The sequence below is a fragment of the Diabrotica virgifera genome, chromosome 4, assembly GCF_917563875.1.
Source record: "Diabrotica virgifera virgifera chromosome 4, PGI_DIABVI_V3a".
NCBI lineage: Eukaryota > Metazoa > Arthropoda > Insecta > Coleoptera > Chrysomelidae > Diabrotica > Diabrotica virgifera.
Window position 1 is genome coordinate 36,258,728 of NC_065446.1, and position 18,124 is coordinate 36,276,851.

Genomic DNA, 18,124 nt, shown 5'->3' on the forward strand with positions numbered 1-18,124 from the left:
TGAATACTTACAATACAATCTAAATTCTAGTATGTACATAAGTATCTATTAATAAACAGAATTTCGACAAAAATATGACATGTACATGAAAATATGAAGAACTGAAATATATTAATGGATAGAGAAAAAAGAGAACACATAAAACAAGACTCTGAAGACTTTGATATCTTTATTACAGTAGCATTTATAGAACAAGCTCAAGCGTAAGTACATCACAGAATTTATGTAAGTAATATAGCAATATTTTTTTCTTCCTTTATTAGAAGGAAAAAAAAACTTGATAACAAAGGTTTTGACTAAAAATGACTACCGGTTGTCATTTATAGACAAGGAATTCCACAAGATTAAAGAAAATAAACAAAACACCACAAATACTCCATAGGCACTAACAAGAAAGGACGCAAAGATGACAACAATACTATATATAAAGGGCTTATCAAAAATTGAAAAGAATCGGAAACAATAACAACATCACAATAACATTCAAAACAACCAACACTCTGATATCTATTCTGTCCAAAACCAAACTCACCAACACACAAGAAAGATCCAGAAACTACATCTATAAAATACTCCGTGAATGTAACAATTTATACGTGGGAGAAACTACAAGTTTCTCTCGGGAAACATTAAATTAAATTAAATTGTAAAAACAATATTCGAAAAAGAGCGGCAGGACGCTTCTTTCAAAAGAAAAAACGTTTAATTATGATGAGTAGTTCCTGAGATACAACCGGTCAAAGTTGACCGGAATTTACGGCAAAGATATAAACAATAGGATCATAATTTTCAAACAATCGCCTTTTTATTTTTGTCCTCTTTCTCCACACCAATTTTCATATCCTTAAAATACTCATAACGTATATTATTATAATAAAAACTATCAGTAGTAATTGCACAAGAGCTCTGAAATTATTGAATTTTTCCCGAGTGACACTTTGACAGTTTTAATTTCACGAGCCGAAGGCGAGTGAAATTATGTCAAAGTGTCACGAGAGCAAAAATTCTATATTAATTTCAGAGGTCGAGTGCAATTTGTTGCGATTATTTCATGAATAAAACTGTTCAAAACCAAAATTTTACTGTTATTTATTTATGTAAGTACCATTAAACACACAGTTTTTATAAATATTTGACGATTGAAAGTCATCACTTTTATAATTTTTAAAACATTAATTGTCATTAATGTCACTGAATGTATTTTTTCGTAGCAACGAAGGGCATCTGACGTAATATACTTAACGACGGGAGATTATCAAAAATTATCGATTTAATTCAGATTTCTGTAGCTTTCTATTGGTCAGAATCTCCTATGAATGAAATATTCGATAATACGTGTGAAAATTGCCAAAAATAGCAAAATTCCAATCAAAAATTAGGTTGGAGAAAATGTAACCCTCAAAGTTCAAAATCGATATACGTTAAAAAAATGCATTTTCTCGGCTTCCCATGGAGCAATTTCCTTCATTCTTTTTTTCCCAAGTAACTCGAGTAGAGCCATCGAACTAACGCATTATTAAATGTCAGACTTGCTTTTGTTTTGTTATAATAATTTTATTTATTTATTATAACACAAAATTTTAATTTGTTTAAATAAAAATTGTTTAAATAATTATACAGCTTTCAAATGAGAATATTTATGTTTTTAACTTTAAAAGGTACACTTGTAGTAAGTTTATCTAAAAAAAAGCCTACAACTGGAAAAAATATGTAGCTTTCTGTTCTTATAAATAAATTAATCTATTATAACAAAACAAAAGCAAGTTTGACATTTAATAATGCGTTAGTTCGAAGGCTCTACTCGAGTTATTAGGGAACAAAAAAAGAATGAAGGAAATTGCTCCATGGGAAGCCGAGAAAATGCATTTTTTTAACGTATACCGATTTTGAACTTTGAGGGTTACATTTTCTCCAACCTAATTTTTGATTGGAATTTTGCTATTTTTGGCAATTTTCACACGTATTATCGATAGTTTTTATTATATTAATATATAATAAAAATGTATACCATTTTTATTCAGTTGCAATGCGAAGGCAAAACAATCTTACTTTTCAATTAGAATACGGAGTGCAGTCCAGTTCCTTGAATCGCGATTTTCGGCTCTTATTGGAGCCTTCATCGGAAAGAACGTAGGCACTGTTCTCCATATTTTAACTGATTCGCATCGAGAGGTTTTCCCACCCATTGCAACTGAAGTGATGATAGTAGGTGGCTAGCGCCATCTGGCATTGAAAGACGAAGTAGTTTTCAATCCTAATAGTAAATTATTGATATTGAAAATATTAAAAATATTACTAAAAGATTTTTAAATTGAAAACTTATTGGTACACTTTCCTGGTGACACCTCCAAGACTTCTACAATTTGCAAGTCAAATGGATGCTGCAGTGAAGACGAGAGGGAAGGAATTCTACACTATGCAATTCACATCCCCCGTCTGCAGCTGGTAAAGTTCCAACGGAAAAATGCACCTAGTTACTCTACGGAGTAATACGACTATAAAATAAAAAAGCACTCCGTATTCTAATTGAAAAGTAAGATTGTTTTGCCTTCGCATTGCAACTGAATAAAAATGGTATACATTTTTATTTTATAGTCGTATTACTCCGTAGAGTAACTAGGTGCATTTTTCCGTTGGAACTTTACCAGCTGCAGACGGGGGATGTGAATTGCATAGTGTAGAATTCCTACCCTCTCGTCTTCACTGCAGCATGCATTTGACTTGCAGATTGTAGAAGTCTTGGAGGTGTCACCAGGAAAGTGTACCAATAAGTTTTCAATTTAAAAATCTTTTAGTAATATTTTTAATATTTTCAATATTAATAATTTACTATTAGGATTGAAAACTACTTCGTCATAATAATATATGTTATGAGTATTTTAAAGATATGAAAATTGGTGTGGAGAAAGAGGACAAAAATAAAAAGGTGATGGTTTGAAAATTATGATCCTATTGTTTATATCTTTGCCGTAAATTCCGGTCAACTTTCACAGGTTGTATCTCAGGAACCACTTGTCATAATTAAACGTTTGTTCTTTTAAAAGAAGCGTCCTGCCGCTGTTTTTCGAATACCGTTTTCACAATTTAATTTAGTTTAATATTTCTCGAGATATTCTATTTGTTTATAAGCCAAAAAATTGTTTATAATTTTAAAATATTCCTGAGGCCGCTTAAATAGTAAAATTTCAATTCTGTAAAGTACTTTAGATAGGTATAGTGTCTTTTTATGAAAAAAACATAGTTATTCTTATGCATCATAATTATTATCGTTATTATAGCGAACGTAAATTTTTAATTAACAATTCAATTGTTGGTATACTGTTCATTCAATTTCCATCGGCTTCTGGAATTATAATCCATACGAAAAGGGCTTTTACATTACCAAGTTATTTAGTTATTGATTAACAATTACTTATCTAAAGTTTTAGTTGAAAATTAAAGATTTTGTTGGAAAACCCCGCTTTTTCCGGGGAAAGTTTTCGTCGAAGTGAATCGGGGAAAACACGTCTCTATGCAGAATTTAATTGCGGAGAATTTTTATTTGGGTGTTTTTGGTGTAAAGTTAAACTCTTTGGAGTTATAGAGCAAAAATTGAAAAAAAACACGATTTTCGGGCGCCATTTTATTTATAAAAAAAGTAGCACACTATCTGCGGACTTTGCATACCTATATTATTAATACATACAATAATAAGATTCGATTCCAGCAATAAAATTGCTGGTAAAGAACTTCCTTGTATTTTGCTAATTAGCCCAGAGTAATAGACGTTGTTGCCAGTCGCTAAAAAATATCATTCTAAGAAAAGGAATTCCCCCGAATTTGTCAAAAAATAAGTAATGAAAAATTTCGTGCTTTTTTCAATCGGTCCGAATTTGTAGTTGCGATAAAAATATAAAATGGTTCAAATATTTACAAAATATTTTTATTATCTATTGTTAAATTTTGCCGCCCCCACTACGCTACGCCATTGGTCCGATACACAAAAATTTCGGTTTAAATAGACAGTTTGGTCTCGTTTCGATTCAGAGGTGATCATGTAGCCCCTCTGATGAGGTCTGGGGAGACTAAAACGTACGTAAGGGGATGATTGATTATCTGAACTAAAATGAAACATAAGCTGTCTTTCATTGTCCCAGTTTTCTCAGATTGTGAGTACACGGAACCAACATTAGTTGGAATTTTTCCTAGACGAGTAGATGAAATGTGACTGCACATTGTAGAGTTCTTTTGGTCTTCTTTATTCGTCGTCTCCTTGCCTTATAAATTGTAAAAGGCAGAGATAAAGGAAGTACCTAGAAATTAGTTCCACGAGAGGTTTCAGATTAAAGGTTTCTACATATTATCATGCACTCATCGTTTCCGGCACGTAGCGTAGTCTCCGAAAAACCTGATTGTACAAAGATGTGTCTCGATACGATACGTTCCGGCGTCGGACGTCTGACGTCTGTGAACTGCTCATATTTAAAACCATTAAAATCAATATTTTTCGAAAACTAAACGATACGTGCTGGAAACGATGAGTGCCTGATAAAGCAAGAATCATATTATCATGCCCGCACCGTTCCGGCACGTAGCGTAGTCTCCGAAAAACCTGATTGTACAAAGATGTGTCTGATACGATACGTTCCGGAGAGTAACTGTCGTCGGACGTCTGACGTCTGTGAATTGCTCATATTTAAAACCATTAAAATCAATATTTTTCGAAAACTAAACGCTACGTGCTGGAAACGATGAGTGCATGATAAAGCAAGAATCATATTATCATGCCCGCACCGTTCCGGCACGTAGCGTAGTCTCCGAAAAACCTGATTTAACAAAGAAGTGTATGATATGATACGCTCCGGACAGTATGAATTGTTCATATTTAAAACAATTAAAAACAATATTTTTCGGAAACGAAACGGTACGTGCCGGCAGAGCCGGATTTAAGGCAGTGGGGGCCCCTGGGCAGAATTGGTGTGGGGCCCTACCTCCTACGCACTAAAAAAATTGTTTCTATAACTATGGTATACAACCAACTACAGGGTTTTTCCTTTTAAAAATAAAAAGAAATGTTGACCTAGGTACTTTTATAAATATATTTTTAAATAATAAAAAATATTAAGAACTGTATTTTGTTACTGTAAAAGATTAAAAATAAACACAATAAAATGTATGGTTAAAGTCCTGGTAATTTTTGAGATGTTTTAATTGAAAATTCCTTGATTATATCGGGCATGTGTAGTTGCTTTAAGAAGACATCGTGTTCAATGATCATTATAGGGAGATGATTCAAACGCTCTTGGCGCATCATAGACCGAAGTCGATTTTTAATTAATAATAACTTAAATTTTGAGAATGATCTTTCCACTCACTTAGTTAGCATCTGAAATAAATATAAAGAAAGTGTCATCTCAACGTTTGGAATCGCATCATTCACATTCTTCTCTTTTAACAGTCGGTACATTTGAAATGTATAACTTATATTTGATGAGCCGATTTCCTCTTTAAATGAATTGAAAAATTGTACATATTGTACCAGTCGACCACTAGAATTTCAACTTAATCATTGCTATAAGTTAAGCTTCAGTGAGTGAGCAGTGGAGTCAGTCGAATATTCTTAAAAGGAGAGTTTTAAGTAATTTAGAGAGGTTTAAGTAATTTAAGTGCCGCCACTACTGAATTAAGGTCAATAATTGGATCTTGGGGAATACGGATTGTGCTGTTTGTGATCTCTAAGATTTCATTCCAAACTATTGCGAATATTCCTTTTTCCAGTAAACACATTCGATTATACAAACTATTTGCATCGCTACGAGTTTTGAATTGTTGCTCATCGTCTTCTAAAATTTTGGATATTGCTCTTTTAATCTGATTATAACCGCTTTTAATAAGTGCTTTTGCGGCATCATTTCTAGATGATCATCTAGCACTAGTATTTACTCTTTTAGGAAAAGTAATATTTCTGCAACGGTCGGCGTTGCTTTTTCTTAAAGGCGCAGCTTTTAAACATCCGATTAACAAGTTGTATCACTATGTAGAGGAAGTGAAAATACATATAGTTCATATAGTTCTTCCAAGAAATCTAAGGATGCAGTGGCAGCAGGACAACCCTCACCTGCAGCTTTTGCAACAAAATTTGGAGAGTGGACGGCACACGGAATCCACGCGTTATCGTAGGACTGTCCCCTGCAGTTTTTCAAATCGGTATCATATTCTTACAAAAATCTCATTAGAGAATTAAATATATCTTCTGCTTATGACCGTGATTTGGCAAAAATATGAGAAACCTTTTAACATCAGTGAAACCTTCCATGTACCGAAATATCATAGTTAATCGATTCACAAAAATTATTATGTGTGAATAAGGTCATATGTTCTTTACAAGAACATGTTCAACAATATGTTCTTTAAAGACTACTGCGTCTCCTGGATCGGAAAATATTTCACTATTGTTATATCATAATTGTGCAGATAGTTTAGCGGCTCCAATGGCAGCTTTATTGGCCAAATCTTTGCAAACAAATTCAATACCAGCTTCATGGAAATCTGGTATAGTAACACCGATATATAAAAGTGGAAATAAACTCCTTTCGTCTAATTATCGCCCAGTAACAGTTCCACCAACATCAGTTAAAATAATGGAAAAATTAATAGCTAATAAATTAATATCCTTTTGGTTAGAGCATAATGTTATTCAAGTCTCTCAACACGGATTTCTGCCGAAGCGTTCTGTAACTAGCAACCTTCTTCACTCTCTTAATGAATGGACTTTATCTTTGGACCGATATGAACCGATTGACATTATTTATATAGATTTTTCCCGTGCATTTGATAAGGTACCCATACAAAAATTAATGCTGAAGCTAGAACATTACGGCGTGCGTGGTGAGTTGCTATTGTGGTTAGAAAACTTCCTCTCTGAAAGAACTTTTTCGGTCAAAGTGGAAAATGACTGCAGTGTTCCACGTGCGGTAGCCAGTGGTGTCCCTCAGGGATCAATATTAGGGCCTATTCTGTTTTTGTTGTACGTATCTGATTTAACGTGCGGATGGCAGTCAAAATCAGTTTCATATGCCGACGATATAAAGTTATATTACTGTCCCGATATTGTTAATACTCTTCAGAGTGACCTTAATCAGCTATCAGAATGGAGCATGAAATGGGCTATTCCATTAAATTCGCGTAAGTGCTGTGTTGTTCAATGTGGATATAATAATCCACATATAACATATTTTTTGGATGGAGTTCCTCTGAAATCGGTACAGGAAGTTAATGATTTGGGCGTTACGGTCAACCAAACGTTAAGTTGGTCTACTCAAACAGCAAAAGTAGTCGGTAAAGCTAACTCTGCTTTATACCTCATATCAAAAGCTTTTCCTAGAATGTCTCCAGACTTGTTTTTGAAACTCTATAAAAGTTATGTCAGACCTCACCTGGAATTTGCGGTATCTGTTTGGTCACCTCATTTACAAAGAGATATTAATTTATTAGAAGGAGTACAACGAAGAGCTACTAAGCTACCTTTTAATTATGCAAGATTAAGCTATGAAACTCGCTTAAGAAAGCTTAAGTTGTCTCCATTGACTCATAGAAGAGAGAGAGGTGATTTAATATCTACTTACAGAATTCTTAGGGGAGAATTTTGGGGAACATCGAATTTTTTTAATATCAGAGAAGATGCTAGACTACGAGGTCATCACTATAAATTAAAAAAGGAACCTTTTAAAACTACTGTAAGGCAAAACTTTTTGGTAAATCGAGTTTTTGATAAATGGAACAGTTTAAGTGATGACATTGTAGGGGCTATTAGCTTAAATAGTTTCAAAAACAGGTTTGATGAGAACTAACTGGACATTGTATGTGTAATGTTAGCAATTTTTGTTAAAATAGTTGTTGTAAAATATAAGGATATATTTTATGTTTTTTTTATGGGAAAAAAAATTTGTAATTTTTAGGTATACTTACTTTCTAGTTTTTGTATCTTTTTTAATTTGCTATTGTTGTAACAACTTTTATGAAAACCAATTCTTTTGAATATTTACTTTAATTTAATTTTTATTTTGTAAGAATTTGTTTTATGTTATATTATTTAGTTTAAGACCTACAATTATTTTTGTACTTTGAGCCATATAAGCTCTGCTTTGGCTCGATATTATTGTATAATAATAATAATAAAATAATAATGTGCTGATTTTTTTACGTTTGGGCTTTGTGGGGGCCGCAGCTGCCCAGCCTGCCCTCCCTTAAATCCGGCCCTGGTGCCGGGCATGATAATATGATTCGAGCTTTATATGTAGAAACCTTTACGGATCTGGGACTTCTCATTTATTTACAGTAAAATAGTTGGCTAAATATCCTTAACGAAAGTTGTATATTATGTATTTGGATTAAATGATATCGATCAGTAAGGCAAACACATTATAAAGGCAAATATAGATAAAATACTGTTGTATTTATTTGTTTTACGATAGATAAAAGATTTTGTTAGCGGATAAATAAATTAAACATTAAAACTATCTGCTTTTAAGGGCGTAGGCGCAAAATATCGCGCCAATGTGTTTTAAATGCACTCATTTTTGTCGAATCCTGAAAAAACTAATAAGTATTTTTGAAAAATTTAAACGCAGAATCAAATACACACAACGGCAAAATTAGCCGAACACCTTTAAAATGGGACATGTTTGATGTCTCGAATTTCCTAAACCAGTGGTCCGATTTGAGTGATTCTTTTAGTATGTTATAGCCTTATTATTTAAGAATATCGTTGTAATAATATTGTTGCTAGACAGGTAAATATCATTTTATACCGGGTGTACCAATCATACTGTGTTTTTTTCTTAAAGTTTGGAACACCCTGTGGAATATTCTAGTATATGTAAAATATTAAAATTAAAACTCAATTGTAGACTTAGGCTTGATTAACATTCTACTTTTTGATTCATTTACTTACGTTGGATAATAAAAAAGTTATGTGCGTTAACAGCTATCCATGTTTTTCATCAATAAATCCTCAGAGTAGGGAAGGAAAGTATGCTAAATTTGCAGTTACTCGAGCGTTATGGGGACCAATTGGCTTGTGAAGAGTATGTGCTAAAACCAGAAAAAGGTTAAGTAAAGTTTTCCATAAAGTGGGTGACTTTTAATTTTTTAATTTAATTTTCCATTTGAAACAATCGTTTTGTTCCGATTATAGCGCTATCTATTCATAATTCGAAAAATGTGTCGAATAAAACTTGCTTATTTTTACGTAAAGAATCCAAATCTGCAATAAAAATTGGGGGCTCCTATTTAAGATTTTAAATTAAATCCTTCAACCACCTCAGTGGGGGCTTGTGTTTGGTGCCATTCGATAGATTTTTCAAAAATATTGAATAGGTACGTGTACTTTGCAGTTTTTCGATCTGATGTTCATTTCGCGAAATATCGCAGGGTTCGTATTTAAAATTTTTAATTTACCCCTCACCCCTTTCCGTGGGGGTTCGTTTTTATTATCATTCGATAGACTTTTGAAATATTTTGAACACGTATTTTTTAGTTTTTTCGATCTGACGTTCATTTCGCGAAATATTCGCTTTTTTTGTGAAACTTTGTGACTCGCTCATTTTCTTACGTCCCGCGCTCAAATCGTCAGATTTTTTAAATATACACTATTTTGCATGTACTTAACTTACCTTATCTTAATCTGACGATTTCGAGTTTTTCTAAAAATATATTTTTTTTCCTTCCCCCCTTAATGAATTCCCCAATGACACCAAACACGACCCCCCACGGATGTGGGGTGGGGGGTTACTTAAAACTCTTAAATAGGAGCCCCCAATTTTTATTACAGATTTGGATCTTGACGTAAAAATAAGCAACTTTTATTCGCAACATTTTTTCCAATTATGGATAGATGAAGCTATAATCGGAAAAAACAATTGGTGGAAATGGAAAATTAAATTAAAAAATGGAAAGTCCCACACTTTATGGAAAACTTAACTTTTTTTGGTTTTAGCACCCAATATAGCACTTCACAATCCAATAGGTCCCAATAACGCTTGAGTAACTGCAAATTTAGCATACTTTCCTCCCCTACTATGAGGATTTATTGATGAAAAACATGGCTAGTTGTTAAAGCACATAACTTTTTTATTTTCCAACATAAGCAAATGAATCAAAAAAGAAAATGTTAAGAAAGTCTAAGGCTATAATTGAGTTTTAATTTCAATATTTTATATATGCTAGAATATTACACAGGATGTTCTTTAAGAAAAAAAACACAGTATGATTGTTACACCCGGTATAAAATGACATTTACCTGTCTAGCAACAATATTATTACACCGATATCACAGCATAATAAACGAAAACGTTTTCTATGCTGTGCCGATATTCTTAAATAATAAGGCTATAACATATTAAAAGAATCACTCATATCGGACAACAGGTTTAGGAAATTCGAGACCACAAACATGTCCCATTTTTAAGATGTTCGGCTAATTTTGCCGGTGTGTGTATTACATTATTACCGTGGGTCGAAAGTCCCTTAGAATAACCAAAGCGTTTCTTTTGAATGAGATATTTAAAATTAAAAATCACACTAAATTTTCTTTTTTTTTTCACCGCTGTAACTTATTAAAATAAACACTATAGAAGTCTTCAGGGACTTTCGGCCCTACGTAATAATGTAGTCTTTCATTAGTTTAAATTTTTCAAAAATACTTATTAGTTTTCTCAGGATTCGAAAAAAAAAAATAAAGCGTTTAAAACACATTGGCGCGAAGTTTTGCGCCTACGCCCTTAAAAGTCAAAATGGGTGGAAATTTACAGTGCATAAAATGCATCCAAAAGTTTATGAGATTTTTGGGGAATTTGAGTTTATGAGAATTTTATGAAAACAAGTCAAAATCAGTAGATTAAGGACTAGATTTTGTTACTCGGGGGTTTTTCGGGTCGCTGAATACGAATTCAGCATTAGAACCGACGCCATGAGTACCTTGTGGCCAGAGTTATGGCTAAGGTCTGTCATCTTCTTAGAGTTTTGAGGGTTTTCTGCAATAAATTGATGCGCATATAGATTATTCGGGGGTTTTGGTACTGCTGAACACGAATGTGACATTAGAATCGGCCCTCGGAGCACCTAGCGCCCAGGGTGACTGATATACATGTCATCTTCTGGAATTTCCAGGCTCTCCGACACTAAATTAATGCAAACAGAACACTCGTTGGCTTTTGGGATTGCAAATACCCCCCAGTAACAAAACCGGGCCTATAATGCACTGATTTTGACATGTTTATGCACTTTTGAATACATTTTATTCACTGTAAATGTAATTATGCATTTCCACCCATTTTTCCATTGCAGACTTTTTTCCTGACGTCATCTCGAACACAATAGAAAAAATGCATCGATAAGTTGATTGATTCCGGTGTTTTTTGGTCTAAATGCCCTAGTCCAGGGGTCACCAATTATGTTGCCTGAGGATCCGTTTCGCAAACCTATGACACTTGCGGGGTCCGGATTGAATGCTACCTGTATCTGGTTGTTCTGATTCGGTTTATTTACGGATTCTTGTTAAAAAATATCCCCTTTAAACAAATCAGAAGGGTGCCGGGCGAAATTGTTGGACAGAAATTGTTTATAATTTTTTTTACCAAATTCAAAACCTCACCTTTTTTGCCCCCGAAAATATGTTTTTAACATTTTTGGGGTCATCGTAAACAAAAAATATGTCAAAAGTCGATAGATTTCGAGTTTTAAGCGATTTAAAATCTGAAAAATGCGAAAATAAGCATTTTCGAAGCTTGAAAACTCATGTGTAAATTATTATTTTTGAGGTCGTCAAGTACCTAAATTGAAGTTTAAACATTCAATTTCAAGATTCTGATGAGTAATCGGGGCTTATTTCAATTTTAATTGTTAATTATGCGCGTCCACCCGACCCTTAAGCCGCCGTGGCGGCGCGTCGCACTATATGGTGCATATCGCATCATATGATTGGCGGATTTAATTAGCACATTGGCAATAATTAACTGAATAAATAAATAAATTATTAAAAAAAACCATATTAATAATATATTATAAAATTTTAATAAAGTTTCGCATAAATACGTATATAATATAATCTCGCATAAGTACGTATATGTTTGCGCGTCTCTGTCGCACCTATACACATAAAGTGCGACGCGCGAAGATTAACAATTAAGGTGATGCAGTAGCGATCAACATGTAGCAAAAACGCGTTCCAAGATTACGGCTGTAATTTTAAATATTTTTTCGAGATATTTGGCACACGTATTCGTAATATAATAAAGAATGGCGATACAGAGCTCAATTTGAAAAATATATTAATATGTGGAATTTACTCTGTAATTAAATACAATATTAAAAAAACGAGCCTGTACCGCCATTAAGAAGAACAAAAAATACACTTTCTTCAAATAAACTTTTTTATCCGATGCCTAGATTTTGTGTCATTTTGGAACTACTCAAATTTTTTATTTCATTAGTAGTTCCAAAATGACACAAAATCTAGGCATCGGATAAAAAGTTTATTTGAAGAAAGTGTACTTTTTTGTTCTTCTTAATGGCAGTACAGGCTCGTTTTTTTAATATTGTAATTAATTACAGAGTAATTTCCACATATTAATCTATTTTTCAAATTGGGCTCTGTACCGCCATTCTTTATTATATTAAGAATACGTGTGCCAAATATCTCGAAAAAATATTCAAAATTACAGCCGCAATCTTGGAATGCGTTTTCGCTACCTGTTGATCGCTACTGTTTCCTCTTAAAAAACAACGGTCTACATTGAAATAAGCTCCGATTTAGGCACTTGTCAACCTGAACACTAATAATTTACACATGAAGTTTCAAGCCTCGAAAATGCGTATGCGTATTTTCGCATTTTTCAGTTTTTAAATCGCTTATAACTCGAAAACTATCAACATTTGAGAAAAATAACAAGAGACCATTTTAGTTTACAATTACCCAAAAAACTTAAAAATACATTTTTTGGAGCAAAAGGTAATTTTGAATTTGTTTAAAAAAATTGTTTACTGTGTAAAAAATGTACCTACAACCTGTCTGAAGTTTGGAATGAGTTTAGTGCAACTGATTCTCATTAGGGAGTTGAGATATTCATCTGTTAGCTGAGATGTGTACCGATTTTTAATCAAGTTCATTATTGAAAAAGCTGCATCGCACACATAAGTTGAGCCAAACATAGTACATACACAATTTCATGGCCAAACATTTTAAAAATTGCAAAACACTAAATATTCTGAATTTAATCGCGGTCCGCACAAAACTAGCCTACGGTCCGGATGCGGACCGCGGTGCGCCAATTGGTGACCCCTGTCCTAGTCTATCATTATTATCAATTCATATAGAGTCTGCTTTGATTTGATTATTGTTATATTTATTACCAAAGTTAGTAAAATTATGTTATTCAATCAACACCAAACTACCTGGTTTTAAATTAATCTTAATTACCATATGAAACCACTAAAGGTGACTTGTTTACAGTAAAATCATAAATTATTCATAAAATTGTGAAATGTGTTTTGATATACAGACGAGAGCAAAATAAAAACTTGTGTGATTATTTCTGAGTATTTCCTAAATTTTTTGTTGTTTGTTTATTATGAGTATAATATGAATCCATCAAAAAATTCTAATTAGGGTTAGTTAAATTAAATAAATATGATGTTCAACACAACAAAAAGCAAATGTTATGTTTATATGGAATTAAGTCGCAATTGACTGTAATGAAAATTACTACTACTACTAGTGTACTCAGCACTAGCTACAACACAACAAAAAAGGTCTTTTGTAATTTCTCTCGTAACTTGATCGTTTTCGAGTAATAAACAATTTAAAACTGAAAAAAGAACGAAAGATGACGATTTTCATGGGTCAAAAATATAAGTAAAAAATATTATTTTTGTAATCATCAAGTAACTAAATTCAAGTTTAAATCTTCTTCTATCAGGTCCCGATAAGAATTTTTCACATGTTTTATTCTAAAATATATTTTTTTAATTGTTAATGAGGAAAGTCTCTCATGGGAAGACGGGCTTTAAAATGAAATAAGTCCAAAATACTTCTCAAGAACTGACAGTTTTGAACTTGAATTTAGGTACTTCGTAATTTCAAAAATGATATTTTTTACGCCTGTTTTTGAGCCTTGAAACTCGCCATCTTTTATTCTTTTTTCAGTTTTAAATTGTTTATAATTCAAAAACGATCAACTTAAAGAGAAAAATTACGAAAGACCTTTTTTGTTTAGAATGATACAAAAATTCTAAAATAATATCTGCCGGGCCGAATTTTTTTTTTTAATTTATAAAAAAAGTCATTTTTTTATTAATAATTAACTATAGTCAGAACAAAATTAGATCGGGCACCCCTTGTTTTTTTTTATAATTGTTCACATACTAAATTATATACCTATCCAATAATTTTTATCCATTAAACAGATCGGTGTAGATCGACCTTAAATCATATCTTAAATCTTAGACTATATACATCCATTTGATACAATGGAATAACGGAGAAACATCTTATCAAAGGAGACAAATATTACTTGAATGGTTAAATCTAATTTATTCTAATCATACTTACGATATCTTCTCGATCTTTTGGACTTTTGGCGCCAATTTTAAGTGCAGCTGCGACAGCCATAGCTTCATCCACTCTTAGATTAGCATGTAGTTGGTTATCCTGCATAATATATGCCGATAATTTTCGGAATTGACTAAGATCTCTATCACTGCCGTTCATTAACACATGGCCTTTTACCCCTATGGTTCTGTAACAAAAATATATATTATTAGTACGTAATAACAAGTAAAATAGTGCAGTCAGTTGTTAAAAATTGAATCGGAACAATAATTTCTGTAATACCTAAACCTGTATTGATTTCACATTCACAAAATACTAAGCGTAATTCTACGATTGTTAGGCTTTTCTCAATACAACTTTTCCTGAGAGGATAATATCGACCAACAAAAGATTATATCGACTTATTAACTACCTACTACTACTCTCTCTCTCTCTCTTGTAATATGTATATAATATATACCTACGGGGGTCCGGGGTCCTACAGCCTCTGCTGCATCCCGCTTTTCGATCTCCACCTTTTTCGGTCGGTCCATTATTCCTCATTTATAGCATTGGTCCATAAATATAAATACGTAGGGCATGAAATCCAAATTGCCAGGGACAATCAAACTGCCGAATTACAAAGAAGTATTTAATTATTATTAATTAAATTATTATTAATACAATTACTAAGAATCACCTTAGCATGGGCCGCATATGGAGCTCTATCAGACATCTTCAAGAGGAACTTGCCAAATTATTTGAAAAAGAAGACTTTCGACCAATGTGTGCTTCCAGTCATGACTTACGGCGCCGAAACATTATTATTAACCCAGGCCACAGCAACCAAACTTAAAGTGGCCCAAAGAAGAATGGAACGGTCACTACTTGGACTGACTCTTAGAGACAGGGTTAGAAACCAAGAAATCAGAAGAAGGACGGGCGTCACAAATGTCATAGAGCGAGTAGCATGGCTGGAGTGGAATTGGGCGGGTCATATAGCCAGAATGAAGGACGGGAGGTGGACCCAAAAAATTACAGTGTGGAGATCAAGAGCAGACAGAAGAAGTAGAGGTAGACCACCTACACGATGGACAGACGACGTCAAAAGGATTGCTGGGAATTGGTTACAGCAAGCCCAAGACCGACAAAACTGGAAGAAATTAGGGAAGGCCTATGTTCAACTTTGGATGCAGAAGGCTGGATGATGATGATGGCTCTATCTCTAATTATTCCTCTGATCGCTTCTCTCCATTCCAGTACTGGTCTTCCCCTCCCTATTCTATTCCATGGAATATAGTTTAACCCTGTTTTGGCCATCGTTCATCACACATTCGCATTACATGCCCGTACCATAAATGCTGTTTGGATTCTATTGTATCTACGGTATTGTAACTCCTTCCTGTTCTTCTTCTTATATTCATTTGGGATGCGATCAAGTCTGGATATGCGACACGCTCTTATTAGGTAGTCAATTTCTACTACTTCCAGTTTTTTCTTCTCGTTCAGTCATTTACCAACATCCGTACGTCAAAATTGGTTCTACAACCGAGTTGTAGACTGTGATTTTGGTTTGTAAACTAATTTTAGGAGACCAAAGTAACGGGTTTAGTGTTTGTACCACATTTCGGCCCGATTGTCTTTTCTGCTGGATGTCTCGTTTCAATTTTACTTCCCTTGACTGTCCCTAAAATACTTATAGGTATTTAAATTCTTCGCATTTTTTTGTTGTGGGTCTCTTTCTTCGTTCTTTATTCTAAGATATTCTGCTTTGTTTATATTGATTGTGAGTCCCCAATTTTCGTATTCTTCGGTTAACTTTGGAATTATATAATCCATGCCTTCCTCATCTTTTGCCATAATCACTTGATCGTCTGCGAAGAAAATATTTGTTATGTCCGTTGTTTCCATGCTCTATTCCCATTTCTGTGCATTTTCTCCTCGAGTTGTTTAATGCTTCCTGCGAATATGGATTTTGAATAGAGTTGGGGACAAAGAACATCCTTGTCTTAAGCCTTTTGTGACAGGATATGCGTCTGAAATTTTATTTCCCATTTTAACGACACTTTTTTCATTTATGTACATGTTCGATATAGCGTTGATGTATAATGTGCATTACTTAGTGCCTTCGTCAATATTTCAAACAATCTTTTTAAGGGTACTGTATCATAGGCCTTCTCTGTCAACGAACACTAAATGAGTCGTAACTTACTGGCTGTCCTTTTCTCTATAATTTGTTGAAGTACAAATATATTAACAACACAAGATCTGCCAGCACGGAATTCACTCTGATCTTCTATTTGCTCATATTGGGTTTCGATTCGTTCTTTTATGAATCGACCGTACAACCTCCCCAGTGAGCTAATGAACTATCTTTCAATAAAGTCGTCCCATGAATGCAACTCATAAATATTGGCTATATCACTTTAAAGTCTTCTACTTTAAAATGTATAATATATGTCTGAATTGCCGATATGAATGAGTCAGATTAAATTAAATTATTAGAAGATTTTTTTTTACTAAGCAACAACATCATTCTCTTTGCCTTATGTCCTCTTTTGTCCTATGCGGGGTCGGCTTCTTTAATCGCATTTCTCCACACAATTCTATCTTGGATCATATCAATGTTAATCGCCTTTACCAACATGTCCTGCCTTATCGTCCCCCCAGGCCTTCTTTGGTCTTCCTCTCCTACTCCTTCCAGGAATCTGCACTTCAGCTATTCTTCGTGTTGGGTGATTAACGTCTCGACGTTGAACATGACCAAACCATCTTAACCTATGCTCTCTCATTTTGGCATCAATTGGTGCAATTGGCCACACCTAGACTTCCCCTAATATACTCATTTCTAATTTTATCCTTCTTTGTCACTCCACTCATCCATCTAAGCATTCTCATTTCCGCCACATGCATTCGTTGTTCCTCTTTCTTTTTCACTGCCCAACATTCAGTTCCGTACATCATAGCCGGTCTTATGGCTGTTTTATAGAATTTTCCCTTCAGCTTCATTTGAATTTTTCTGTCACACAACACACCACTCGCTTCTTTCCACTTCATCCATCCAGCCCTAATTCTACTGCATGCATCTCCATTTATTTCTCCATTAGTCTGTAATACCGATCCTAGGTACTTAAAACTACTGTTTTTCACAATCATTTCACCATCCAAAGATACCATTGTATTTGTAGTAACTCCATCTTTAAATGAACATTCCAAATACTCTGTTTTTGTCCTACTAAGTTTTAAACCTTTTTCCTCCAGAGCTTGTCCCCACTGTTCCAGTTTTTGTTCTAAGTCTCTTTCACTATTTCCTACTAATACGACATCATCGGCATACACTAAGCACCATGGAATGTTACCCTGTAGTTTCGCTGTTATCTGGTCCAAAATTAATGAGAATAAATAAGGACTAAGCACCGAGCCTTGGTGCAATCCTACTTTCACCTGAAATTTATCCGTCTCTCCCACACCTGTCCTAACACTAGTCGTTACTCCCTCATACATATCTCTCACAATCTTTACATATTCGCCAGGGACTCCTTTCTTATTGAGTGCCCA

At 33.8% G+C, this 18,124-nt stretch overlaps 1 protein-coding gene across 1 annotated transcript in view; it reads right to left on the reverse strand.

The window, feature by feature from the left end:
- Window positions 1-18,124, reverse strand: part of LOC126883002 (ATP-binding cassette subfamily G member 4) — a 192,607-nt gene that overhangs the window by 34,420 nt on the left and 140,063 nt on the right. The window contains exon 3 of the mRNA XM_050648148.1: window positions 14,588-14,774. Within this exon, the coding sequence (XP_050504105.1) occupies window positions 14,588-14,774 (187 nt within the window). The remainder of the gene's footprint in view (window positions 1-14,587; window positions 14,775-18,124) is intronic.